We start from the raw sequence: 24023 nt of genomic DNA, 5'->3' as shown, positions 1-24023 counted from the left end.
CTGCCACAGCGTCAGCTCCTCTGGGGTGGGCTCCTTGTTCTGGAGGCTCTCAGACTTTTTCCTATGACCATAGGATTATTGCCTCTGAAGGGGAGTGTTTCCTATATACAGATGATCATCCATGTGCCCCCAGCCCATCCTTGGTGCTTGCTGCCCACTGCTAGTTGGTATAACTCAGACCTGACTGGCCGCCTCTCACCTTTCTGCCCCATCCCCTCCACCCTGGAACTCCAAAACAGCCTGTCTATTCTCCCTACATACTCCAACCCCAGTGCAAAGGGTGGCCAGCTCTGGATCCTGCTGAGGGCGGGGACCACAGGTGGGCTGGACCAGCTAGCAACCTGCCCCTTGTGTTCTCTTTTCAGAAACCACAGATGGTCAGACAGAAACATGCACGACTTACAGCAAGGTGAGCTCCTATTTTCCTACCTGATGCAGTCTGAGAATGAGGTGGACATGAGCCTGCCAGCAATCTGGAGCCATGTCCTCTGGGCCAACCATTGGTGACACCTATGTTCAGGTCCCTGCTAACTCCTGCTGCTCCCTGTCCCTCTTGCAGTGGGACAACATCCAAGAGCTCCTGGGCCACCCTGTGGAGAAGCCCGTTGTTCTGCACAGGTGAGTGAGAGGTTGTGATCTCTGGCCACCCCACCCTGCTCCTCATAGCCCAGAGGGCCAGGGAAGCTTGGTGCAGTAGATATTGCTTAGAAATTACAGAAGAGTCTGGTGTTACCACAAGCATGCTTCCTGCATGCTAGGACTGGGCCAACTGTTTGGCATGTTACCTGTGTTAGAGAGGTTGCCCCTGGGGATAGCTCCCTTCTCCCCACCCTACCTCCAGGTATGGGGGCCTTCTCACCCTTAGTTATTCAGAAAGGGAGGTAGTCTCATCTGGCTGTTCTGGGTTGTTTTTCCCCATCAAAACCACTACCTGTTATAGGCCAGGCGCGGTGGCTCACACCTGTAATCCTAGCACTCTGGCAGGCCAAGGCGGGCAGATTGCTCGAGGTCAGTAGTTCAAGACCCAGCCTGAGCAAGAGGGAGACCCCATCTCTACTAAAAATAGAAAGAAATTAATTGACCAACTAAAAATATATAGAGAAAAAAAATTAGTCTGATATGGTGGCACACGCCTGTAGTCCCAGCTACTCGGGAGGCTGAGGCAGAAGGATGGCTTGAGCCCAGGAGTCTGAGGTTTAGAGAGAGAGAGAGAGAGCGCGAGCATTCTAGCCCGGGTAGCAGAGTGAGACTTTGTCATTGATTGATTGATTATATATATATATATATATATAAAACCACTACCTGCTATAGTCCATAGCCCCATTCCTGGTTGCCATCCTGCCTGAGGCTCTCTCTTACTTAAAGGCCCTCCTGACTACTCACCACCCCAGTCCAGCTCCACCATAACTTTCTGTGTCTTTTTGGGCTGTGTAGGATTCTGAGTTAAGTGAGGCCATCCCTACCCCTGGGACCTGGAGGGCCTATGTGGGAGACAGACACACGCAGCCATATAGCCCACATTCTAAAAGGAACCAGATGTCTTACTTGGCCTTGGCCTCTGTCTGATCCTCTAATTCTCAATTCTGTGGCCCCAGGTCCTCCTCCCCAAATAACACCAACCCATTTGGCTCCACATTCTGCTTTGGTCTTCAGCGGATGATCTTTGAGGTAAGCCCTGGAGGTTCTGGAAGTAAGCTGCTGAGGGGGTGGTAGACATGGCAGGGACAAGCAAGTGATTCATAGAAATTGGGAAGTGTCTGACTGCCATGCTGGTCAGATTAATTCTTCCCCAACAACCCTGGCTGCTGAGTGCATGGCCCGCCCATACTTACCAGTGAGGGTTTAGGAATGATGCTGGGGAAATCTCAGGTCATGGAGGCCGAAGCAATGGTCTATATTCAGCAAGATGAGAGGTAAGAAGGATCTGAAGTTTATATCTAGAAATATGGGTTAATCAGGGAAGAGAGCCACAGGGCAAGTCAGGCCCAGCCCATGGTGTTGGGAGCCTATGAGTGCCATGTGGATGGGTGTACTGTGGGCAAGTGGCTCTGGAGGCCCCCCCTGATTGGGAGGAAAACAGGTTTGCCCCTATTTTCCCTCTGGATGCCATACCTTCAGCAGGCACTTAACAGTTCCAGGAGGACTGGACAGAAAGGTGTGGTAAAGGCTGTACCTATCCCCTGAGAAACAGGTCCTCAAGCAGAGGTGGCTCCTAGTGTGAGTTGGGGAGGTAGAGGGGTCAGGAAGCCTAACCCTTATGTGCAGGTTTGTTGCACGCATGACCTCCAGACCCCGTGCACAGGGTCTGCCTATATCCCTTCTATCCTTCCCCACTGTCCTCTTCTCACACCAGGTCATGCAGAACAACCACATTGCCTCAGTGACCCTGTATGGCCCCCCCAGGCCTGGTGCCCACCTGCGAACAGCGGAGCTCCCCTAGGGACATCACCACCCATGTCCCTCTACCCCGTGGAACTGTACATTGCATCTTGCTCAGCAGGCCTCTGTGTGCCAGCCTGTGGGTTTTCTTGGACACCTTGCCAGTGTTGAAGGGCTGTTGTGATGTTCTAAGGTGGGGCTCAGGCTGGGTGCTCTGCCATGGTATAAGGGGCCCAGATATTCCTCTGTCCATCCTCAGCCTGCTGGTGCCAGCAGGGGACACAGACTGCAAAGAGAAGCACAAACTTTGAGCCTTGATACCTGGACCCAGGAGCTCTTGACTAACATGTAAAGAGGCAGGACGTGTCAACCTCTGTCCCACATACATTGGGAAAACTTGGGGCTGTCTTGTGGCTGAGGACACAGGTACCCAGGATGAGGACAGGGTCCTGCCTTTGGCCCCACATTGCCATGTGACCCTTAAGGCAAGCAGGTAGTGTGTCTGTAGTACTTGGTTGTGACATTTGCACTACATCCACTTTAGTTACTTGATGAGCTGGCTGTGGCCAAGGTGGCCCTTTCCTGTTCTTTCTTGCATGTGCTCCCTGCCAGGCCCAGTAGGCACAGCCAACTGGTTGAAACACAGCTTTCTACCATCCAGGTACTTGCCCAGGCCTGTTTCCCACCCCTCTTCAAGCCAGCTTTCAAGGTCACCTGTGCCCCTGTTCTGCCTCAACCTGGCTGCATGTTTCCATCCTGTTTGCCTCTTTTATTTAATGCCAAAGTTTTAGCCAAAGACATCTTCCTTCTTTTGTTGTGTTTCAGCATTCTGTTCTGCACTGTGGCTGCTCCCTGCCCCAACCCTGGGCACTGTCCCCTGGCTGGGCCTATTCATGGCTCAAAGCCTCTGGGGGCTCAAGGAAGGCTGGGCTGCTCAGTCTCTTCATGGGTCATGCTAATGGAAAGTGGCATATATATGCTTTAAAAAATATTAATCCTTTTGAAAAGAATTGAGAAGAAAAATGTATAATTTTATCCCATTTTTAATATTTTGGTCTAGCAACTTGTGATATATAGATGACAATTTTGTGAGTTTTTCAAATGTGTGTACAGACTTTTGTAAATACGACTCTTTTGTAATTAACTCATGTACAGCCTCATCCTGTATAGTTTAATGATGAATGTGCAGGGGACCTGCCGCAGGCTCCTTTATGGCTCCTGGGCCTACAGCCCAGGCTTGTGTGGCGCTCCCATGACTTTCTGACTGTCTGATGTCTTCCCATGTGGACTGTGGCCTGGCCAGAGACCCCTGCACATCCCACTGTCGGGGGCAGCCAGGACTGTTCCCAACCTCCTGCAATGGGGAAACCGTCCTTATTGCCCACATCCCCTCTCCAATAAAGCACCTGTGCTCTCAGCAATGGCCCCCCAATGTGCTGTTGCTGGGATATTTGTACTAAAATAAGCGTTGGTTTTTTTGAGGAAGGGGTTTGTTGAAAAAGATAAGGAAATTATAGTGGGGGAGGTCTTCATGGAAGGCGTTCCTTGGTTCCTCTGAAGAGGATGGTCCAGCCTCCGGTATGAGATTGGCATAGTTGTGAGGGTGTCCCTGTTTGTGGTTCCATCCTCCTGGGCCTAGGAGAGGTTGGCTCCAGGAAAGCAGACCTCAGAGGGGCAAGGTCTAAAGACCTGGGCAGGGCTGGGAATCTAATTTGGAGGGGTAGGTGGGAAGCACAATGTCTACTTTCAGATTGAGCTGCGGCAGAAAGCCTGCCAGGTCCACAAAGGCTTCAGCCAGGACCCCCTACATACCTCTCTGTGGGGGCCTCCCTTTGAGGAGTCATACATGTATCTGGATCATTTTAGGGGTTCCAAACCAAGACATGTGGTAGGATTCCATGAGCCCCTGCCACCCACCCAACCAAACACACACCTGTTTGCTACTAGGAGGACCAAACATGTCCACCACCCTGGGGCCAACTGGGCAAAAGATGGTCCTCCACCACCTCAGTCCTGGCTATTTCAAAAGGTCACCGTTACACTTGTTGCTGACTGGCTCCCAGCAGAGTGGGCCAACAGGAACCAAGCTCAATCTCCACTCCCTGGGACCTTGTGAAGGCAGACACCAGGTGGTCTGGAAAAGAACCACATACACTGCAATAATCCATCTGGGAACCCCTTCAAGTTCCTTCCCACTCCATCCTGAGTCTGAGTGAGAGGAGCTTGGGCTGTGATGAGTAGCTAGGAGTCCCACTGGAAGGGGCCTGCAGCAACAGGCTGTGGATGGGCACAAGCTGGCCCACGCGGCCCGTGCAGCAGACGCCACATAAGCCAGATGTCAGCGGCAGAGAGCCCATGCACTACAACCAGCTCGCGGTAAAAGCAGGGGTCAAAGGTGCGCAGATGCGGCGCAGCTGAAGGTTGGGAGATGCCAAAGGTGCGGAAAGCAGGGTGAGACTCAGGCGTGAGTCGCAGGCGCTGCAGACACATGCCCAGAAAGACGTCATCGATGGGGAAGAGTTCAACCTGCTCGCAGGCACCAACCAGGCGGCGCAGCGTGGCTCCTGAAAGCACAAAGCCACCGCCTCCAGCGTAGGCCGGATAGGCTGGCAGGCCATACACACCCTCAGGGATGTAGTACTTGCTAGCCCGCGCACGGATTGGCCGCGCCTGCACAATCACGTCACCAGCAAGCAAGTCCTGCCCCGGATCCCTCAGTGCCAGGAACTCCAGCAGGTTCCCCACGTGCACAAACACGTCGGCGTCGCCCTTGAAAACGAAGCCCACGTCGGGGCAGAAGGCAGAGGTCCAGGCCAGAAAGTGGATCTCCTTGAGTGTTAGGTTGAAAAAAGTATCGTCGAAGGCCCAGAGCAGGATGTCTGCGTATGCACGGCTCTCAGCATGCAGCAGGTCGCGCCAGTGTGTTCGAGTGCCCACCCCCACTGTGTCTGTCTCGTCTGTGCCCGCACCCCTGGGCACGCCAAGCAAGAACACACGGCGCACGAGCGCCCCCTGCACGCGACCCTCAGCGCCCCACGTCTGGCGCACGGCTTGGCGCCGCTCGAAGTCGGCTGCCACTGACTTGACAGCGATGAGCAGGTCTGGCCGGCCGCCCGGTCCGCCGTCGCCGCGGCACTTGTGCGGCTGGTTAATTAGCAGCGGAAAGTGCCGCTGGTCCTTGGCGCGCAAGTAGCTGCCGAAGTCAAAGGGTCCTGTGGGTGTGGGCGGCGCCAGCGTGTCCCCTTCGTAGGCCGGGGGTGCTGCGCCTGCGTCCGGTACCTGGAACGTGCGGGGCCCCAAGGTGGGCCTTGGTGCCGCCCTCCCTCGCGCTTGCGGCGCGCTAGTCGTCGGGGCCCCGCTGTCGCGCTGCGCGTAGAGTAGGAGGCCAAGGGCGGTGCCAAGGAGCAGCGTGAGCGACGCGTCCCGCCGTAGGCGCAGCCTCCTCCTCATGTCCGCGTGGCTGGCGCCCGCCCTCCCTTGAAGCAGTCACAGTCGGGGGCTCCCGAGGCGGCGGGCCGTGGCTCCCAGTCCAGCCCTCCCTGAGACAAGGGGTGGGAGGCCACGCCCCCGGGGTCTCCAGCTACGCTCCGTTTATCCCTCTCCTGTCGTCGTCCTGCTCGGGGCCCTGACGCACCCTCCAGGACGGGCAGCCTGAAGGGAAAAGAATTTCCCCCATGTAGCCAACTCCCCCCATCCTCAGCTCCGGCCCAGGACGGTGCCCCATGGCCGCGGAGCCTAGGCCTCACCCCGCCCGCATCCCCCGGCTCTGAGGCCGAATCTATTTTATTTGTCCCCTGCCACCCCCTTAATGTCAGTCCTTGGGACTCCCGACTCACGCTCGGCCCTCGGGAGCGTCTCAGCCCCGGACGCCGGGGCCTCCGGGGCTCAGCGCAGGGTCCCAAGGGCGGCCATGGACGGGGCTTGGGCCAAATGCAGCGTTGGCAGGAAGGGGGACGGGGCGGTGCCACGTGACCCTCCAGCTGTGCGCGCCCGGACATCTGGAGCTCAGCTCCGCCCCCGAGTCGGCGCCGGGAGCGCGGTCTCCTAGTGGGTCTAATCCCAGAGAGGGATTCTCCTCACGGACAACTCCGGCTAGGAAGGCCTGGTCTCGGTGCTAGCTCAGACTCCCCAAATCTGCCTTTCCGGGAATTGGAAGAAGCAGCAACCCTTCTGGTTGCCCCTACCCTGCCTCCTCTCCAGAGTGGGGCGGTGCGGGGCTGCCAGAAGCCTCCGAGCCGACCAGTCCCAAATTCCTGGGGTCCAGCGTTTTCAGCAGCGACCTGGCCACTATCCCCTCCTGTCTTTCCAGGCGCCTCTCCTCAGCAGCCCTGGTTCCACCAGTCAGGGCCCATAAACTGCCCCGGGACACATGGCTGCCTCCTTACTTCTTGCTCTGCCGTCCCTCGCCCCCACCCCATCCCCCAGTAAGCACTCGTGTACACGGATAAAGCAGCTCGTCTAGTCTCACAACCCTGCCAGCAGCTCTGATTGCTCATGTCCAGATGGGGACACTGCTCCTCAGCAGGTAAGTAACTTGCCCAGGATCTCAGGCAGAAAGGACTGCACCCAGGTCTTCCGGAATTCAGTCCAGGATTCTTACATCTGTCTTTCCTTCCCCCTCATCGATCCCCTGGGATATAGGACAGGGGGCCGGCTCACCCTGCTTTTTTTTCACAGGCAAACACTTCAGCCTGTCTGCCCAGAGGCTAATGGGCCTGAGCCTAGGTGTAGTTCTGAGTCCCCTGGTCCCCAGCAGAGCTTCCCACGGGTAGAATTCACCATGCCTGTACCACTGCAGGCCTCAGTGGGCTGGCAGGGATGGGCACAGCTTAGAGAGGCTCCTAGAGTAGGCCTTCGCTAAGGATTTGATTTGGGATCCAGGTGGGCAGAGAGGTGCTCTGAGATTGAGGGCTGAGTCCTTGCCCAGCTCTGCTGCTAGCGCTCTTCTGCAAACTCAGGTTCTCTGGGTCGTGGCCCATGTCATGAATGGAGCTTGCAGGGTAGACAGCCCCAACCAGAGTCTCTGAGAACAGGCTGCTGGAAACAGTGCCAATCCTACCCAGGATCATCCACTTTCCAAAGGCTGTGTCTGCACCTTTTGATGACATCTCCCCACCAACATTCTCTGTTAAAAGACCAACCCTCCATCCTGAGTCTCACTCTTTCCTGGCCACAGACTAGTCAGGAGTCCTCTATCCTGGCCTTCTCCACTGCCTCACCTCCCTCTCCCTCCTAGGGTACAGCTTTGGGCTGTCTCTACCATGCCCCAGGAAGAGCCCCTGCCTGGCAACCTCCTTTTAACAGAATCCAATGCACACTCCTCAGTCTTGCCTGATCTGCAGCCTCCCTCATAGCAGGTGAGTATTCCCCTGGCTTCCAAATCTGCTGGTTTTCCTCCTTACTCTATGGGCTGTTCCTTTTCTGTTTGGCATCCTCAGGACCTCTCCCAGGGGGCCACCCCACCCACTCCCACCTGTCCATTCATGAATCCGTTGCTTTGACCCTTCTCTTGAACTCAGAACTACAGATCGAGCTGCCCTCACACTCTCTCCCTGGGTGTACCACAGGAACATCATGCCCACTTGTCCCAAACAGAGCAAGCACTTAGCTTTCCCCAGGGCACCCATCCCAGCAGGCTTTCCCACCCTCCATCCAACCAGCAAAGACAAAAACTTGGGGTCCTCTCACCCCAGTGCTCATCAGTGTCACCAGATCTGTTTTTCTTCCTCCCCACAGTTCTTGGTGTTCAGCCACCTTCCTCCATTTCTGCTGCCACTGTCCCAGCCTGGGCCACCATCTTGCCTCTCTTTTCTCTCTCTTTCTTTCTCTCTCCCTCCCTCCCTTCCTCCTCACTAGCCTCCCAGTCTTAACTCCTGAAACCCTTCAAAGGCTTCTCTCACTGGCCATGTTATGAAATCCACACACTCTGGCTGGGCATAGTGGCTCACACCTGTAATCCCAGCGCTTTGGGAGGCTGAGGTAGGAGGATGACTTGAACCCAGGAGTTTGAGACTGGGCAACATGGGGAGATCCCATCCCTCCAAAAAATAAAATAATAATAATGATCATTACCAGGCATGGAGGTATACACCTATGATCCTAGCTATTTGGGGGGCTGAGGCAGGAGGATTGCTTGAGATGAGTAGTTGGAGACTGCAATGAGCTAGCTATTCACCACTGCACTCCAGCCTGGGTGACAGAGTGAGACCCTGTCTCTAAAAATAAATGAATAAAATTAAAATCCACATTCTGTAAAATGGCTTAACCAGCCCTCACCTATCTGCCTCAGCAACTGACCTCTTGGCAGTCCACCCACCCCAGATCCAGCTGCTCTAAACTTTGGGCCCTAACATCCGTCTCTCTCACCTGCCTCAAGACCTCACCTGAGGCTGGCTGTGCCCAGAACACAGCCCTTCTCTCAGCACCCCTCCACCCCCACAAACACACACTCCATCTCTCTGGAAAGCCCAACCCCCAGTTTGGCTTAGGCATCTCCACTGTGCTCCCACAACTCCTGGTATTCCTCACATCAAAAAGGGGGTTATGTTTTATTTCCATTACGTAATATTTGGGGTCTCACACTGTGTGTGAGCTGGGGACAGACAGGATTTGTTTATCTTGCTCATGACAACATTTGCAGCACCAGGATGATGCCTAGGACACTCAAGGGCCAGGCACTTAATGAGTGAAAAGGTAAGTGCAGCCCCAGCCCCAATTCCCTCTCCTAGGGTAGGAGATGGTGAGGCTAACCTCCCCAGCAGGTCACCCACACGCTGTCTCCAGCAAAGTATCTGGGGCAGAATCCCCAATGGTGCACCCCCAGCGGGCTTGGTGGGTGCTTTCTGGCTCCCGGGGAAGGCAATCAACTTTGCCCCAACAGCTCCAGCAGATAGACGAGTGGGGTTCTAAGTGTGGTCTCGGAGTCCCGTGCATGGACAGGGGGCCAGCAATAGCAGCAGAAGGGACCCTAGTGTCATCCGGGTGCTCCAAACCCTGGCTGGGCACCTGGCCTAGGCCAGGCCGCCATCTGGACCAGCCAGGCCCAGCAAGTCCTCTGCCACACTGGTGAGCTCATTCTCCTCGAGCGCCTCCACCAGGCGCTGCAGCGTGGCGCGGCGACCCTCGGCCTGCACGAAGCGCCGCAGCAGCTGGAAGGCCTGCTCGTACAGCCCGTCGCGCTCGTACTCATAGGCCAGCGAGTCCAGCGCCGGGTCCCGCAGCGCGCGACAGCCCCGCTGCAGTGAGCGTCCCACCTTGCGCCATTTGAGGCCCACAGACCGTGCGAACGTCTGCTGGTCTTGCAGGCTCAGCGGCCGGTTCTCTGCAGAGGGAGTGGGGACGCAGGTGAGCGCAAGGCACCCCAGAGCCAGCACCCTCCCATTCCCACCCAGCCCTCGCTCCTCCGGGCTCCGATCTCCCAGCGCGCCTGCCTCTCGGCGGCCGGGGCACCTCACCTATGGGCTGACCCTGGAACAGAAAAGTCTGGCCAGTCGGTGGCAGCGGCTTCTCCGAGAGAGAGGGGACCAGGGACTGCGAGGGGCCCTCAGCAGCCTCCACGTTCCCACCCTGGCCGCCTGAGCTGCACGTCAGGTTCCGGAGCGCATCCTCCAGTTCAGCCAGCTCCTCGTCCCGGAGGCGGTCGGGCTAGGGCAAGGGGGTGTGCCGTCAGTGGGACCTTCGCGGGGAATCCCCGCCCTACCCCATCCTGACCCCAGGCCAGCCGTACCTTCTGGGCTGAGATGTAATTCAAACAGCGCTCTTCGTCCGTCAGCACAGCGTCCAGCTGCTCGGCGCCCGCGCGCAGCTCCAGTTGCAGCGGCACCCGGTGCTGGGCCAGTGCGGCCGCCAAGCCCCTCTGCAGCGCGGCCCGCAGCGCCCCCTCGCGGTAGTCGCGGAGGAAGCGGCCGCAGGGCTGCCGCCCGCGGAATCGCAACTGCACAATCAGCTGCGGATCGCTGCGGTGGATCTTGAGTATCTGCAGCACGTCCGGGCTCCCACCGTTCTCTGCAGAGGCGGGCAGTCAGGCGCCGGGCGGTCCCCAAGCGCGGCCCTTCCCCAAGCGGCCGGAGGAGGGGCGAGCCGCCATCCCCATCCCCTGACCTGGGGTGCAGGATTACCCTAGAGTGCCCAGCTGGGAAATAAAATTGGGATGCAAACAGCAACAACCCAGAAAGAAAGCCAGGACCTATCACGGGGCGCACCCAAGACAGAGTGGGTGCCCCACTCTGGAACCCCACTCTTAACCCCATCTCTGACACCCCACATGAGGGAAGGCAAAGGGCAGGGGCTTAGCAGCACAGAAAGGGGCGTGTGCCCTCGGCAGCCTAGCCGCCTGGGCAGGCAGCCAGCAGGGCGGAGGAGGGGCGGGAGGTCTCAAGTCTTCGGCCTCCACCAAGTGCGGCTCCCGCTGCCCAGGAAGGAGAGGGGCTCTTGCTGCTCTGGGGCCAGGAACAGATACCCCAACCCGCTTCAGCCGCCTGTGGCCTCTGCCCTGAGATGGGAAAGGGGGACCTGGAAGGGTAGGTTCTGGGGAGGGGTCTTGGGCAAGAAGTGCTGCAGTGAGAGAGGAAAAGAGGAGAGAAAGATACACAATTAATGGGAAGGAGTGAGCCAACTGGTCTGGGGTGGGGAGTCATCAAGCGGGGAGACAGTGCACAAGTAGGTAAAGCATACACAGACACGGGGACACATGTCTACACTCAAGGTCACACATGCCATAAGCAGAGAAAAAAGAGCCTACACAGCTGGGGTCTTCTGCCCCCCTTCCCTACCCCACCCCCACCGCCTGCCAAATCTTTTCCCTAAGCCCAGGCTCACCAAGGACCTGGACCCTCTGTCCCAGCCCTGTCTACAAAAGGCCCCAGGTCACCTCTTCCTCTCCACATGCCCACCCACCCACGCACCTGCCAATGCAGTCTGAAGAGCCCTGTACACTGCCACCTTCTGCTGTGGGTGGGCGTAGGCATCCGACAGGACCACCTTCTCCAGCGAGGACTCCACAAACAGGTACGCGCTGCCCACCCACTCTTCATTCCCATTTTGCCCAGCTGCCATCTCACCTCCTGGAGATGCAGACAGGCATCCAGGTCATCCCCCAGACCTGGAGACAATTGTCTAGTCCCATGTGGCTCAGCTGTCGCCTCCACGGTAGGCTTGACTAGCTGGCACACGCGGAACAAGAGTTCACCATCTCACAGGCAGCCTCTCGTGCCTCTAGTTCTGCACAGAGCCCTCCCATTCCAAACTTGCAGTGAGGACTGTCACTCCAATGCCTTCTCAGAGAAAGAGCTCAGGGTCACAGTGGAGGGAAAGCAGAGGTAGATCCTGCAGTGGGGCCTCTCTGCCTCCTCCTCAGGCCAGTGAGTCGTTCTTACCAAAGCTGACAGTAGACATTTTCATTCTGGATGGTGCCCATGCCCCAAAGCCAACCAGAACCATGTCCTGAACTTGAGCCCCCAGTATCACTGGGGGCCCCCACCCCACCGTTAAGTTTTTTCACCTGCATTCCCACTGAACCTACTGGCTTCATTCAAAGGACACCTGTAGTTTGCATCTATCCAGATTTCCCCCAAACCTTGACTTACCTTTGGGGACTTCCCTCCTTTCTCTTCTCAATCCATGTGCCTGTACCCTACTCCCTAGCTCCAGGTCTGGGCATATGCACCAGGTTTGGCCAATCTGCATATTCTATTCATACTCTTGCAATGGCTAGTTCAAGTTGGGCCAATGAGAATCAACCCTGCAACTGTGACTGGACCAATAGGAAAGAGGCACTAATTTCTCTTCCCTGGGGGTTGAAATGGAGGGAAGGGATAGGTCTCCTCTGCCAGTGCTTGGGAATAATCTGATTGAGAGTGAGTCAGACACAGAAAGAAACAGAGCCAAGAGACAGAGATGCACTCCTAACCACGTTATAGCCCTGGATCCGGCTGTCCCTAAAGCCACTGTACCCTGCAATTTTCAGTTATATGAATTAAATCATTCCTTTTTGTTATAAAGCTCTTAGAGTTGGGCTCTTGTCTTATCCAACTCAAATTGTTCTACTACAGATTCCTTCCCTGTCCAGATAGAGCCAGGGTCCCTTGGCACTAGTAACTCCTCCCTCCATCTTCTGACAAAAACCTAGTCCTAGACTAGGTGCAGTGCCTCAGACCTGTAATCCCAGAACTCTGAGAGGTGGAGGTGGAAAGGTGCACAAGGATCCCTTGAGGTCAAGAGTTCAAGACCAGTGCAAGCAAGACCCTGTCTCTACAAAAAATTAGCCGGGCATGTTGGTGTGCACCTGTAGTTCCTAGCCACTCGGGAGGCTGAGGCAGGAGAATCACTTGTGCCCAGGAGTTTGAAGTTGCAGTGAACTATGATGATGCCACTGCTCTTTTTTTTTTTTTTGAGACTGTCTCCAAAAACAAAAAATTTTAAAAAGCAAATAAATTTGTCTCTCTTTAAAAAAAAATGGAGTGAAACTCTGCAGGTGACAAATATGAACAAGAGCAGCAGTGAGCCAGCCAAGGAGGTAAGAAAAGCCAGGGGCCCTTGGACAGTGGCTTGGAGGAGAGAGTGGGAACCTCCCCTGGCCCCCCAACTTAGGAGTAATGACTCGATGGATGTGGTCTCACCCCATGGTACAGAAGTGGGGACCAAATGGGACCAGCGTCTGCCCATCAGGCTGGCCAGGGAGTACTGGCACCCTGGAGATGGGGGTTGCACCATCACAGTAGTATGCGACAAATGGGGAAGTCTACCGGCCGGAGGTCGAGAGCTCAGTTTAGGCGGCCCTAGTCTCCAGTCATTCCCTTGGACACTCCTTCCTACGTGTCCTTCAACGGGGCCCCTCCTCGGGAAGCCCCGAGCCCCACCCACCCAGAGTCCGCCCCTCTTTGGGAGGGGCTAAGGCTTCTAGATTGGGTCCAGAGAACGCTTAGTGGGCGGAGACTATGTGCGATACTTGGGTACCGACCTCGGAATATCTACCCCTACTGCCCGGGCGAACCAGGCACGGCGCCCCACTAACACATAACCGGCCCGTGCCAGCCCCACCTCTGGCTGGGCCTGCGGGCGTGGCCACTCCCTGCGACCAGCCCGGCGCGCCCGCCTATTCTGCCGCGCTGCTCCTGAGCTCTCAGGCTCCCCTGGTTCCTACTAGCCCACCCTCAAGCTGGGGTTTCGAACATGAGATCGGCTAGGGCAGGCAAGGGGTCTCCAATCACAGCACGGTTCAGAACCAGCCCGGCCGCCCTTCCCCTGCCCTCCCACCGGCAGGGCCCTACCCGCCGCCTCGAAAGCCCTTACCTGGGACAAGGAACCTGTGGGGGCCAAGTCCCCTACCCACCCCCCGCCTCCCACAGAAATAGCCCAATAGGCCGCTGCCGCCAGCTGGCTGGGGCAGCCACGGGTGTCTGCACCGGGGAGGCCACCCACCCTCTGCACTAACCTGGCCACCTCGGCCCAGGCCTGGGTTCCCACGCCTGCCAGGCGCCGCTCCACTCGCGCCGCTTCCGGGTGTGCGCGGAGGCGCGGGGCGGTGCCCCAGCCCGAGCCGCCCGGTCCGCCCGCGCGTTCCGCCCCTCGGGCTCGGGGCGGCTCCTTCCCGCCCCCTGCCCTCTGCGGCCGGCCAGTCCCAGCCCCGGGCAAACCCCACCTGGTCCCCTAAAGCAGGTAAGACACTGGCACCCGAGGTTAGACGGCAGGAAGAACTGCCCTCGGGGAGGGAGTGTGGGGACTAGCGGTTCTTAAGAGGCCGGAGGGCCTCAGAGTGAGAGCTGCCAGGCTTCCTCCAGCGGGGAACGGACGGGTCGACAAGGGGGCGCCCTCTGGAGACCAGAATTTTCTGGTGCTCCCTGGAGATCCGCTTGGTGATCTCTGATCTCTGCTACTCCTGGGTACTCAAAACCGGGTGCCAGTGGATCCGAGGTACGAGCTAGGCCGAGAGTATCGGAAGTCCCAGGAAACACGTGGAACAAATTCCAGGAGAGACCATCAGCCTGGAAGATTGGGAAGATTAACTGGGTAGTGGAGTGAAATGTGCACGCAAACCTTCGGGCATCTTATAACAAAATTGGCAGCTTCAAAGAGGACGCACGGTCTCCCACAACCCCGTCCCTCCCTAAAAGCTGCGCTCCAGGGTGGGTCTGCAGAGTTCCAGCCGGATATAAACTGCCCAGCGGGAGCCCTGGCTGCTCATGGGTCACGGTCAGAACTTGAACCTTGAGCTCCTCAGGCGCCAGAGTCGTCAGGCCCCAGAACCCCAAGCTTTTCCGCATCCTGTGGGGCTGTCTTAGGAAGCACCTGGGACATCCCCACGGCTAGGCGGAGGCCGGGAAGGAACCTCCCCTCTCTGGGCGGATCCAGCTTTGCCCCGCCCGCGCCCCTTCCTGATTGGCTCGTGGTCCCTGACAATTAAGTCTTCACTCACACTCCCGCCTTTTTAACCCTGTAGTCACTCTCTAGTAAATGGGGGTGTTAGAATGGGGTTTTTCGCCGGGCGCGGTGGCTCACGCCTGTAATCCTAGCTCTCTGGGAGGCCGAGGCGGGCGGATTGCTCAAGGTCAGGAGTTCGAAACCAGCCTGAGCAAGAGCGAGACCCTGTCTCTACTAAAAATAGAAAGAAATTAATTGGCCAACTAAAAATATATAGAAAAAATTAGCGGGTATTGGTGGCGCATCCCTGTAGTCCCAGCTACTCAGGAGGCAGAGGCAGAAGGATCTCCTAAGCCCAGGAGATCGAGGTTGCTGTGAGCTAGGCTGATACCACGGCACTCTAGCCTGGGCAACAGAGTGAGACTGTCTCAAAAAAAAAAAAAAAAAAAAGAATGGATTTTTTTCAACTTACAGCCTGAGGAGTCACCGGAGCTTGCTGAAATGCAGATTCCTCGGCGTTCACCTTTCCAGAGAGCCTGATTTAGCACGTGGGACCGTGAAATCTGTATTGTGAAAAATGTCTGGGTTTTCGGATGGCCCACGCCATCTGAGGCTCTGAGTTCCGGACTTGGGCCCAGTCCTTACGGTCGAAGTTGGGCAGGAAGTAGCTCAGTGATCCCGGCTGGGCGGCTCTGAGTGTGTATGTGCAGAGGTGGGGGTAGATGGGCTCTTTGAGCTGGGGGTGTGGAGGCGTTGTCCCAAGCCAGGGCCTCCCCAGCCACCTGCCAGCCACCCCAGGAAAGACTTTTGCAGCCTGACACATAGGTGGTGGTTGCCATTCCTTATAACAGAGCATAAAATGTGGATTCGTTCAACAGATGAGAAAGTAGTTCAGAGGAAAACCAGAAACCTTTGGCATCCAGGGCCAAGCCAACTTCATGGGCCTGAGACCTGTGCAGTCGGCTAGGGCCCAACACATGGCTCCATACTTGATTAAAAGCTCTGCTGTCACCATCTTGAAATTCTTACTAATGTTGTGAACAGGGTTCCCCCACATTTTCATTTTGCGCTGAGCTCTATAAACAAATGTAGCAGCTCCTAGGACACAAGCATTTGTACACCCAGGCTCCAGTGTTCCCTCAACACTTTGGGCCTTCCTGAGCCCAGGGACAACTTTCTTTCTCCAGGCCAGAGCACTTGGGAGCCTCGGAGCCCCCACCCAAGCTGGGCCATGGCTGAGCCTAGAGGGCAACTGCCAGAGGAGATGCTAGTGTCCATCTTTCAATACTTGCCCCTGAGGGACCGTGCTGCTGCTGCCAGGGTCTGCAGGGCCTGGGCTGCGGCTGCCACCTGCAGCGCTGTGTGGCAGGACACCAACATCAGGTGAGCCTGCTCCTCTCCCCTGCTTCCTGCCTCCATTCGCTTCCTTGCTCTCTCTGTGGAGCTGGGGGTTCAGGAGATTCAGTGATTCTCCCACATTAAAAAACATAATTAGTAACGTTTATTAACCACCTACTATGTACCGACCACTGTTTTTAAGTGCCTTACCTCTACTAACTCATCTAATCCTCACAAAGCCTTGTGTGATTGGTAGTATTGTTATCTCTATTGTACAGATAAGAAACTGTGGCAGAGAGATTAATCACCTTTCAGAGGTCACTAAGCTAGGGAGGTCATGCCTCAAGTCCTTAGTTAGAGGCCGCTGAGAAACCCCAGTTCCTAAAATATCATTGGCTTTCCACGCCAGGGTTTCAACTAAAGTCTTCTAAAGGGATAGGATGGGAGGTCCCGCCCACTGCCAGCAGCTGCCTTGGGGCAATAGGCATGGTCTGGTGGCTGGGCTGGAACTGGGACGGCAACTGGAACCCCAGCTGAGGGGTGAGTGGGTAGAAGATTCTCTCCCGGTTGCGGGGATGCCGCCAATGCCTTTTTCACCCCGCTCTAACCCAAGTTGCGACTGTGAGAAGGAAGATATGCTGCCGCCACATATGTCCGACTGCCTGGACCATGTTCGCAACCTACGGCTGGAATTTGAACCATCCAGGAAGGCGAGTCGCCAGACGGCCACTGAGCTGCTGATGGCGCTGGCGGGACGTGCCCCGGGACTTCGAGGCCTGCGCCTGGAGTGCCGCGGAGAAAAGCCGCTCTTCGACGCGGGCCGCGACGTCCTGGATGCTGTGCACGCAGTCTGCAGGGCCGCCCGCCAGCTGCGCCACCTCGACCTGCGGCGCTTGCCCTTCACACTGGACGACGCGCTGGTGCTGCAGGCAGCTCGCAACTGCCCCGAGCTCCACAGCCTTTTCCTGGACAACGGTACGCTGGTGGGCAGCGTGGGACCAGGCTCGGTGCTCAAGCTACTGGAGGCCTGCCCGCGCCTGCGCGCCCTCGGCCTGCACCTAGCCAGTCTGTCGCGCGCCGCCCTGGAGGTGCTGGCCGCGCCAGACCGCGCGCCGTTAGTGCTCCTAGCCCTGCGGTGCGCGTGCCCTGAAGATGCACGCGCGTCCACCCTGCCCAATGAAGCCTGGACCGAGTTGCGCCGTCGCCACCCTGGGCTGGCGGTGGAGCTGGAGCTAGAGCCTGCGCTGCCAGAAGATAGCGTGACGCGCGTCCTGCAGCCAGCAGTGCCCGTGGCTGCGCTGCGCCTCAATGTCTCCGGTGACACCGTAGGCCCAGTTCGCTTCGCGGCGCGCCACTATGCCACAACCCTGCGCGCGCTCGAGGTGCGCGCCCCCGCTTCCGCCGAGCTGGACGAGGCGCTGGAGGAGCTGGCGGCGCGCTGCGCGGGCCTCACCGAGGTGCACTGCTTCTGCGTGGTGAGACCCTCCGTGCGGGACGCCTTCCGCGCGCACTGCCCGCGCCTGCGCACCTACACGCTCAAACTGACGCGAGAGCCCCATCCCTGGCGGCCCACGCTCGTGGCGTGATCCGCCAGCCCCTCCCTCCCCCGCAGACTTGAGGCCTTTGAGATGCAAGATGGGGGTGCCCAGGCCGCCCCAACTGCTAGCCCCTTTCTTCGGCATTGTTGGCTCCTGTGCCTCTCCGGGATTGGGAACTGTGGAATGGCGTCGGGACCAGTCCGGGGCGCCCTGAGTCCACTCGGTGTTCGCAACCGCTACAGACCCCCGCCCGCCCGCCCGCCCGCCCGCTGGGTCATGGCCCGGACCGCACTGCGTCACCCCCACCCCCACCACTCGGCGGACTCTGCGCCGGCTCCGCGTCCCGGCGCGGGGGCTGGGAGGGCACAGATGCGGGCTGGGCATCAGGGATGAGTGTGAAATAAACAAATTCTGCAGTGTTTCTGTGTCCTGTGAAAAGCGGGATCGGCTCTGAAGCGGGAGGACAGGGAACACATAGAGGTCAGAGGTGCCAGCCATCCTGGCAGAGGTGGGAGGTCTCTTCAAGGTCCGTTGTATCGAGGAGGCTGCGGGGCCCAGGGGCGGGGCACTCCGCACCCTTGGAAAGACTACCTTCCAGGGTTTGGCGGTAAGGGGGCAAGCTTCCCGCCCGACCCATCCAAACTGCCCGCCCTACCGGGGCTTCACTGTGCCCACGGCCATCGCCCTCCAGGACTTTCCCAGCCCACACCAGGGTGCACACGGGCGATTTCTCCCTAAAAACAAAGGAAGAAACGGACTGAGAAAGGTGGGACTCGAACTCAGGTCTCCCTCCACACCCCACCCCTCCACTCCGCACACATCGGATCCAACCAGCCCTTTCCGTCTGCTGGTGCCGCGGCCGCTGTCCGAGCCCCGCCCAGCGGGTTCGCACGTGGCCCCCGCCTGACCCTGCGCCTGGGGGCGGAGTAGGGCCGAGCAGGCGGCAAACGCAGCACTTTCCGCCGCTTTGACCAGCCCGCAGCGGCCGGGCCCGAGCGCTGAGCCGGGCTGAGACTGCACCATGCAGGAAGCGCCAGCCGCTCTGCCCACGGAGCCAGGCCCCAGCCCCGTGCCTGCCTTCCTCGGCAAGCTATGGGCGCTGGTGGGCGACCCAGGCACCGACCACCTGATCCGCTGGAGCCCGGTGAGGGCTGGGGCCCCTTGACTTCCCCAGTGGTCCCCCCACCCCCCGGGTCCCTCCACGTCAGTGAACATCCATGCCCACCCAACCCCCGCTTGGGACTGGGCTGTGGCACGCCCATGCAGCCATCCAGGGTAGTTTACCTTGGAGGGGGTTTCGAGATGGGGGTGAGGCGACTTGCTCTGCCACCGAGGAAGGGCTAGGAGCCCCCTGGACCCCTAGAGCCTGAGGGATCCTCAAGGTCATTGAGATCCCACCCCACCCCATCTCACAGATCGGAAAACAGAGGCCAGGAGAAGGAAAGGGCTGGGCTGGCTCCAGCTCAGGGTCTCATCGCGGGTCTGGGCCTCGTCCTGGACTGGTATCCGGGTGGCCTCTGCTCTTCCTTTCTGAGAACCGAGTACCGAGTGTGGGTCCGGCTGGGGGTAGGGACTCACTGTGGTCGCCCCAGGCTAGGCCTCAGAGCCGGTTGTGGCCTGGCCTCGTCCCATATAGAGACAAGCGACAAGCCGGGCCCCCAGAGTGAGTGTGAGTATGTGTGCGCGCGCCAGAGCGCGGGCCTGGCCGTGGGCGGACACCGCTCACGGCGTCTGGTCTCCGCCTGCACGGTGGGCGGGCGGCATTCTCGGTAGAGCGGGACCAGTTTCCTCGTCAGCGATCAGAGCCGCTTCGCCAAGGAAGTGCTGCCCCAGTATTTCAAGCACAGCAACATGGCGAGCTTTGTGCGCCAGCTCAACATGTGTGAGTCCTCAGGGCCGGCGGGCAGGGGACGTGGGTGACCCGTTGCTGGGGATGGGGCGACTCACGCCCCCACGCCCCGCTCCCCAGACGGTTTTCGGAAGGTGGTGAGCATCGAGCAGGGCGGCCTGCTCCGGCCGGAGCGCGACCACGTCGAGTTCCAGCACCCGAGCTTCGTGCGCGGCCGCGAGCAGCTCCTGGAGCGCGTGCGGCGCAAGGTGTGCGCGGCCTGCGGGAAGGAACAAGCTGGAGCAGGGGTGTTGGGACCGCCGGCCCTGTTCTGTGCGACCCTCTCCCGACAGTGCCTCCCGCCCGCAGGTGCCCGCGCTGCGGGGCGACGACGGCCGCTGGCGCCCGGAGGACCTAGGCCGGCTGCTGGGCGAGGTGCAGGCCTTGCGGGGCGTGCAGGAGAGCACCGAGGCGCGGCTGCGGGAGCTCAGGCAGTACGAGGGACCCGGAAAGGCGGGGCGGGGGGTTCGGGGTGAGAGGGCACCGCGGTTCTGGGCAGCCCCTTCTGCCCTCAGGCCTCGGCGCCTCCACGCAGACAAATGGGCCGCGCCGTGGAACCCTGGTCTCTATAGGTTGGATGATCAAGGGGTGGTCGCGTGTGTCCCCGGCATTCTGTGGGGGGCGGTGACTGGGCGACCTCTCAGATGCCTCAGCACCCTCCCACCCCTTCCCGCAGGCAGAACGAGATCTTGTGGCGGGAGGTGGTGACTCTGCGGCAGAGCCACGGTCAGCAGCACCGGATCATCGGCAAGGTGTTCCTCTCTTGCTTCTCCCCCCTCACCACTTCTCCACACCCCACCCCTCCGCCCAGGCCCCCAGCACCCAACTGAGGCCTGCCAACCCACCCCTTGCCTGCTAGGGTGCAGGCAAGGCCCAAAGTATGAATTAACCCTTTGCTTTCTCTTCAGCTGATCCAGTGTCTCTTTGGGCCACTTCAGGCGGGGCCCAGCAGTGCGGGAGCCAAGAGGAAGCTGTGAGTGAGGGGTGGGGTGCTCTCACCCACTTCCCCACGTCCCAGACCCTCCCCCAGAGAGGTCCCCAGCAGGGTCCCCTTCTCCTCCAGAACCTCCTTCACCAGGAATCCTCATTCCTCTCCCTGCACTGCAGGCTCCCTGGCTCCATCTAGGACTGCCCCCCTCTCCCCTGAATTCTACCACCAGGTACCCCCACTCCCAGATCTTCCTGTTCCAGGACCTTATCCCCAAATTCCCACCCCTTATCCCCAAATTCCTCCCCTCTCCCCCCAAAGCTTCCCAGCAGCTGAGGGCCTGGGGCTGAAACCATGCTCCCTCCCTCACCTCCCTACCCCCAAAGGGCCCCCATCTCTGGGGGGAGCCCCTTCCACCTCCAGCATGTGACTGATGCCCTGGCAACAGGCCTCAGCTCTGCTGACTTGGCTGCTGGGGCCTGAGGGAGGGAGGGAAGTGCAGGCTGAGGGGCATAGGGGCTGAACCTGCCTGTGCCCTGGTCACCCTGCACAGGTCCCTGATGCTGGACGAAGGGAGCACATGCCCAGCACCTGCCAAATTCAATGCCTGCCCCCTACCTGGTGCCCTCCTGCAGGACCCCTACTTTATCCAGTCGGTAGGTTTTTCTTACCCCTTCCCCAGGGCATAGCTGGGCCTATGGAGGGCCTGTCCCTTCTCCACATTCCCCCAAAATAAGGAAAGATGGAAGCCAGCCTTCCCTTCAACCAGATCCAGGCTCCCCAGTGTGGACTGAGCCTCCTCCCTCAAACTTTCTCTCTCAGACCCGGTCCAGGTGTGTGTATTGGGTTCTGGCTCTCCCTGTGCCAAGAGGCCAAGGGCTGGGCCTCGCCTTCTACTTACAGCCCCTCCCAGAGACGACCTTGGGCCTCAGCCCTCACAGACCCAGAGGCCCCATCATCTCTGACATCCCAGAAGACTCCCCATCCCCTGAAGGGACCAGGCTTTCTCCCTCCAGTGGTGGCAGGAGGTAAGGGGGACAGGGGCTGCCCTCTGGGGAGCCTTTGGGGGAGGGCCAGGCAGCCCAGATGGCTGTGGGGGTAGGGGGAGAGGTCAGTGTCAGGGTCTGGTTGAAGCTTTTCTCCGGTGCAGGGAGAAGGGCCTGGCACTGCTCAAAGAAGAGCCGGCCAGTCCAGGGGGGGATGGCGAGGCCGGGCTGGCCCTGGCCCCAAACGAGTGTGACTTCTGCGTGACAGCCCCCCCACCGCTGCCTGTGGCTGTGGTGCAGGCCATCCTGGAAGGGAAAGGAAGCTTCAGTCCTGAAGGGCCCAGGAGTGCCCAACAGCCTGAGCCAAGGGACCCCAGGGAGATAGCTGACAGGTGAGCAGAGCCCTTTCCTGACCGTGAACCCTATGGGCCACTTTTGCAGACAGACCAGCACTTGCCAGCCCACAACACTTCCTAGCTGTGTCTGCCCCATGGTGGCTGAGGGGGGCATTGGGTACTTGAATCTATAACATTGATCTGATCTCAGCATGTGCCCTAAGGAGCACCAGTGTCAGAGTCCCCTAGAAAGTGAAAAGTCCCAGTTAGGTCAGTATCTCTGGGGAAAGGCTCAGGAATCTACATTTTACAAATGGGTTCACTGGGATGATTGTAAAGTACACAATAGTTTAAGAACCACTGGTATTGACACTTGGATAGGGAGGAGGCATGTCTCAAGACCCCAGCTCCACAACCCAAATCTCAGGTCCCAGCTAGGAAGCAAGGGCACTCTCTAAGTGCCCCTTAGGGGGGTGGGGTGTCCTCTCCAAGCATTTGCTAAATGTTGGGGGAATTTCAATTTTTTTTTTTTTTTTTTTTTTGGGAATTTCAATCTTGATACATCCAGTTCCTTGGAAACCTCATGTAGGGTGGGCACTGCAGGGCAACAGCAGCTCTCTGTACACAGGGGGCCTCTGGGCCTGGAGAGAGGGGACCGAAGCCCAGACAGTCTGCTGCCTCCACTGCTGCTTCGGCCTCCACCAGAAAGTGTGGAGCCTGCAGGGCCCCTGGATGTGAGTACCCCTTCCACTGGTGCAGGGGCTGGAGACCTGGTGGGGTCCAGCTGTTCGTGCAGCCTGGGGAGGGCACCATTGACCGAGAGCTCTCCTCAGGTGCTGGGCCCCAGCCTCCAAGGGCGAGAATGGACCCTGATGGACTTGGACATGGAGCTGTCCCTGGTAAGAAGAGGGTGGAGGAGGGCAGGGCCTGGGGTTGCTGAAGAACCAAGCCTTTGGTCCATGGCTGTTCTCTGTGAACCAGAGCCACGTCTGATGACTGCCCCAGTGATTGTCCTTAGCTCCTTGGCCCCCTCCCCAGCTGCTTCCCGGGGGGGTTCTCTCACGCAGATGCAGCCCTTGGTTCCAGAGAGGGGTGAGCCTGAGCTGGCAGTCAAGGGGTTAAATTCTCCAGGCCCAGGTAATGGTTGTGGTGATTGAGGAGGAGGCCACAGACTGGTCTAGGACCTTGATTGTGTGGGCTGGGCAGCTCCTGTTTTGCAGGACATCCCCTGAGTTCAGTGTCCTGCAGAGTGCTACTTTGAGCCACCTGCCCCCTCACCACTGGCTGAGAGTGGGGAGGTTGAGAATGGAATGGATGTTTCATCCTGAGCAGAAGGCAGGCGGGCAGGGCTCTTCTTCCCTAAAGAAAGGAGGAGGACCCTTTCCCCTCTGCTGAGCACAGCCCCATTTCTCCTAGGGAAGGACCCCACGCTCGGGGCCCCACTCCTGCTGGATGTCCAGGCTGCTTTGGGAGGCCCAGCCCTTGGCCTGCCTGGGGCTTTAACCATTTACAGCGCCCCTGAGAGCCGGGCCTCCTACTTGGGCCCGGCGGCCAGTCCCTCCCCCTGAGACCGCTGGCCTCTGAAGCCAGCGGGCAGAGGAAGCCGTCGGCGGCTCACACTCTTCTTGGCTTCCTGGCGCCCCCTGGCGGGGGGTGAGCGAAGCCCCCACTACTCAACAGCCTCTCTCCTTTACCCCGACGAGCCCTGCACATAAACTGCATTTTTTTCTGTGTTTCTGGTCTCTTTTCTTTATCGACCAGGCATCACTGGAGTCATGGGTGGCGGGTGATTTTGCATATGTAGAAGCGTCCAGATCCTAGGGCTTTAATAGCAGAACCCCTAGAGAGTGGAGGTGCTTGGGGAGCTGGTGCCTAGCTCCCCAGTTGAAGCCCGGATCTAGCGCTGGAGAGTGGTCACTGCAACCTCTGGGAAGCGGGGGCCGCCGGGTCACACCCAGCTCCGCAATCATGCGCTCTGTTATCCTGGGTAAGTTGCTTCCTTCTCTGAGCTTCATCTGTGACAGGCAAAGAGGAGGGGTCGACCAGATGACAGACGTAAAGCACCTGGGAATCAGCAGGCCCAGATTGGGTGCCAGACGAGTGAGGCAGCGGGCCGGACTGCCCCCTCCCTGACTCATCGCTGGGTGCACCCCGGGTAGGGAGGGAAGCGGCCTACGTGCTCGTCCCCAGCTAGTGCACGGCCTCCGTGGCCTGGCTCCCAGTGCCCCGGGAAGAACCCCCACCCCCACCCCCACTCCCGGCAGCCCTGGCCGC

The 24023-nt window shown here is 58.9% G+C and overlaps 5 protein-coding genes across 9 annotated transcripts in view; 3 read left to right on the top strand and 2 right to left on the bottom strand.

Moving 5' to 3' along the window:
* PHAF1 (phagophore assembly factor 1) overlaps nucleotides 1–3844 on the top strand; it is a 31095-nt gene extending 27251 nt beyond the window's left edge. For all 3 annotated transcript variants that reach the window (XM_075995732.1, XM_012742587.2, XM_075995733.1), the window contains exons 14-17: nucleotides 366–409; nucleotides 560–618; nucleotides 1596–1668; nucleotides 2354–3844. In XM_075995732.1, the coding sequence (XP_075851847.1) occupies nucleotides 366–409; nucleotides 560–618; nucleotides 1596–1668; nucleotides 2354–2440 (263 nt within the window). In that variant the 3' untranslated portion in view covers nucleotides 2441–3844. The remainder of the gene's footprint in view (nucleotides 1–365; nucleotides 410–559; nucleotides 619–1595; nucleotides 1669–2353) is intronic.
* A 93-nt stretch (nucleotides 3845–3937) lies between these two features.
* On the bottom strand, nucleotides 3938–6323 carry B3GNT9 (UDP-GlcNAc:betaGal beta-1,3-N-acetylglucosaminyltransferase 9). The gene is made up of 2 exons (XM_012742588.3): nucleotides 6216–6323; nucleotides 3938–6030 (listed from the first exon to the last, which is right to left on the bottom strand). Exon 2 carries the CDS (start codon nucleotides 5827–5829, stop codon nucleotides 4621–4623), a length of 1209 nt encoding a protein of 402 aa, XP_012598042.2. The 5' UTR covers nucleotides 5830–6030; nucleotides 6216–6323; the 3' UTR covers nucleotides 3938–4620.
* Nucleotides 6324–8899: 2576 nt separating this feature from the next.
* TRADD (TNFRSF1A associated via death domain) lies at nucleotides 8900–13936 on the bottom strand. The gene is made up of 5 exons (XM_012742595.3): nucleotides 13811–13936; nucleotides 11283–11441; nucleotides 10106–10383; nucleotides 9834–10023; nucleotides 8900–9700 (listed from the first exon to the last, which is right to left on the bottom strand). Exons 2-5 carry the CDS (start codon nucleotides 11431–11433, stop codon nucleotides 9390–9392), a joined length of 930 nt encoding a protein of 309 aa, XP_012598049.2. The 5' UTR covers nucleotides 11434–11441; nucleotides 13811–13936; the 3' UTR covers nucleotides 8900–9389.
* On the top strand, nucleotides 13923–18031 carry FBXL8 (F-box and leucine rich repeat protein 8). Its single transcript, XM_012742590.3, has 3 exons — nucleotides 13923–14034; nucleotides 15924–16119; nucleotides 16688–18031. The coding sequence occupies exons 2-3, from the start codon at nucleotides 15968–15970 to the stop codon at nucleotides 17658–17660; spliced, it is 1125 nt and encodes a 374-aa protein (XP_012598044.2). The 5' UTR covers nucleotides 13923–14034; nucleotides 15924–15967; the 3' UTR covers nucleotides 17661–18031.
* Nucleotides 18032–18566: 535 nt separating this feature from the next.
* HSF4 (heat shock transcription factor 4) lies at nucleotides 18567–23983 on the top strand. 3 transcript variants are annotated; one of them, XM_012742582.3, is made up of 13 exons: nucleotides 18567–18756; nucleotides 19386–19494; nucleotides 19582–19709; nucleotides 19810–19934; nucleotides 20177–20252; nucleotides 20409–20473; nucleotides 20982–21084; nucleotides 21332–21456; nucleotides 21579–21806; nucleotides 22378–22483; nucleotides 22583–22648; nucleotides 22817–22886; nucleotides 23166–23983. In XM_012742582.3, the coding sequence occupies exons 1-13, from the start codon at nucleotides 18634–18636 to the stop codon at nucleotides 23315–23317; spliced, it is 1476 nt and encodes a 491-aa protein (XP_012598036.1). In that variant the 5' UTR covers nucleotides 18567–18633; the 3' UTR covers nucleotides 23318–23983. The 3 variants fall into 3 exon arrangements, with proteins under 3 accessions (XP_012598036.1, XP_012598040.1, XP_075851846.1); XM_012742586.3 differs by having other exon boundaries at nucleotides 18580–18756; nucleotides 21306–21456; nucleotides 21683–21806; XM_075995731.1 differs by having other exon boundaries at nucleotides 18580–18756; nucleotides 22583–23273.
* The last annotated feature ends 40 nt before the right edge of the window (nucleotides 23984–24023 follow it).

This window comes from Microcebus murinus, chromosome 20, assembly GCF_040939455.1.
Source record: "Microcebus murinus isolate Inina chromosome 20, M.murinus_Inina_mat1.0, whole genome shotgun sequence".
In the NCBI taxonomy this organism is placed as follows: Eukaryota; Metazoa; Chordata; class Mammalia; order Primates; family Cheirogaleidae; genus Microcebus; species Microcebus murinus.
The sequence above is the reverse complement of the archived record's forward strand: the minus strand, read 5'-3'. Positions and strand labels throughout refer to the sequence as shown.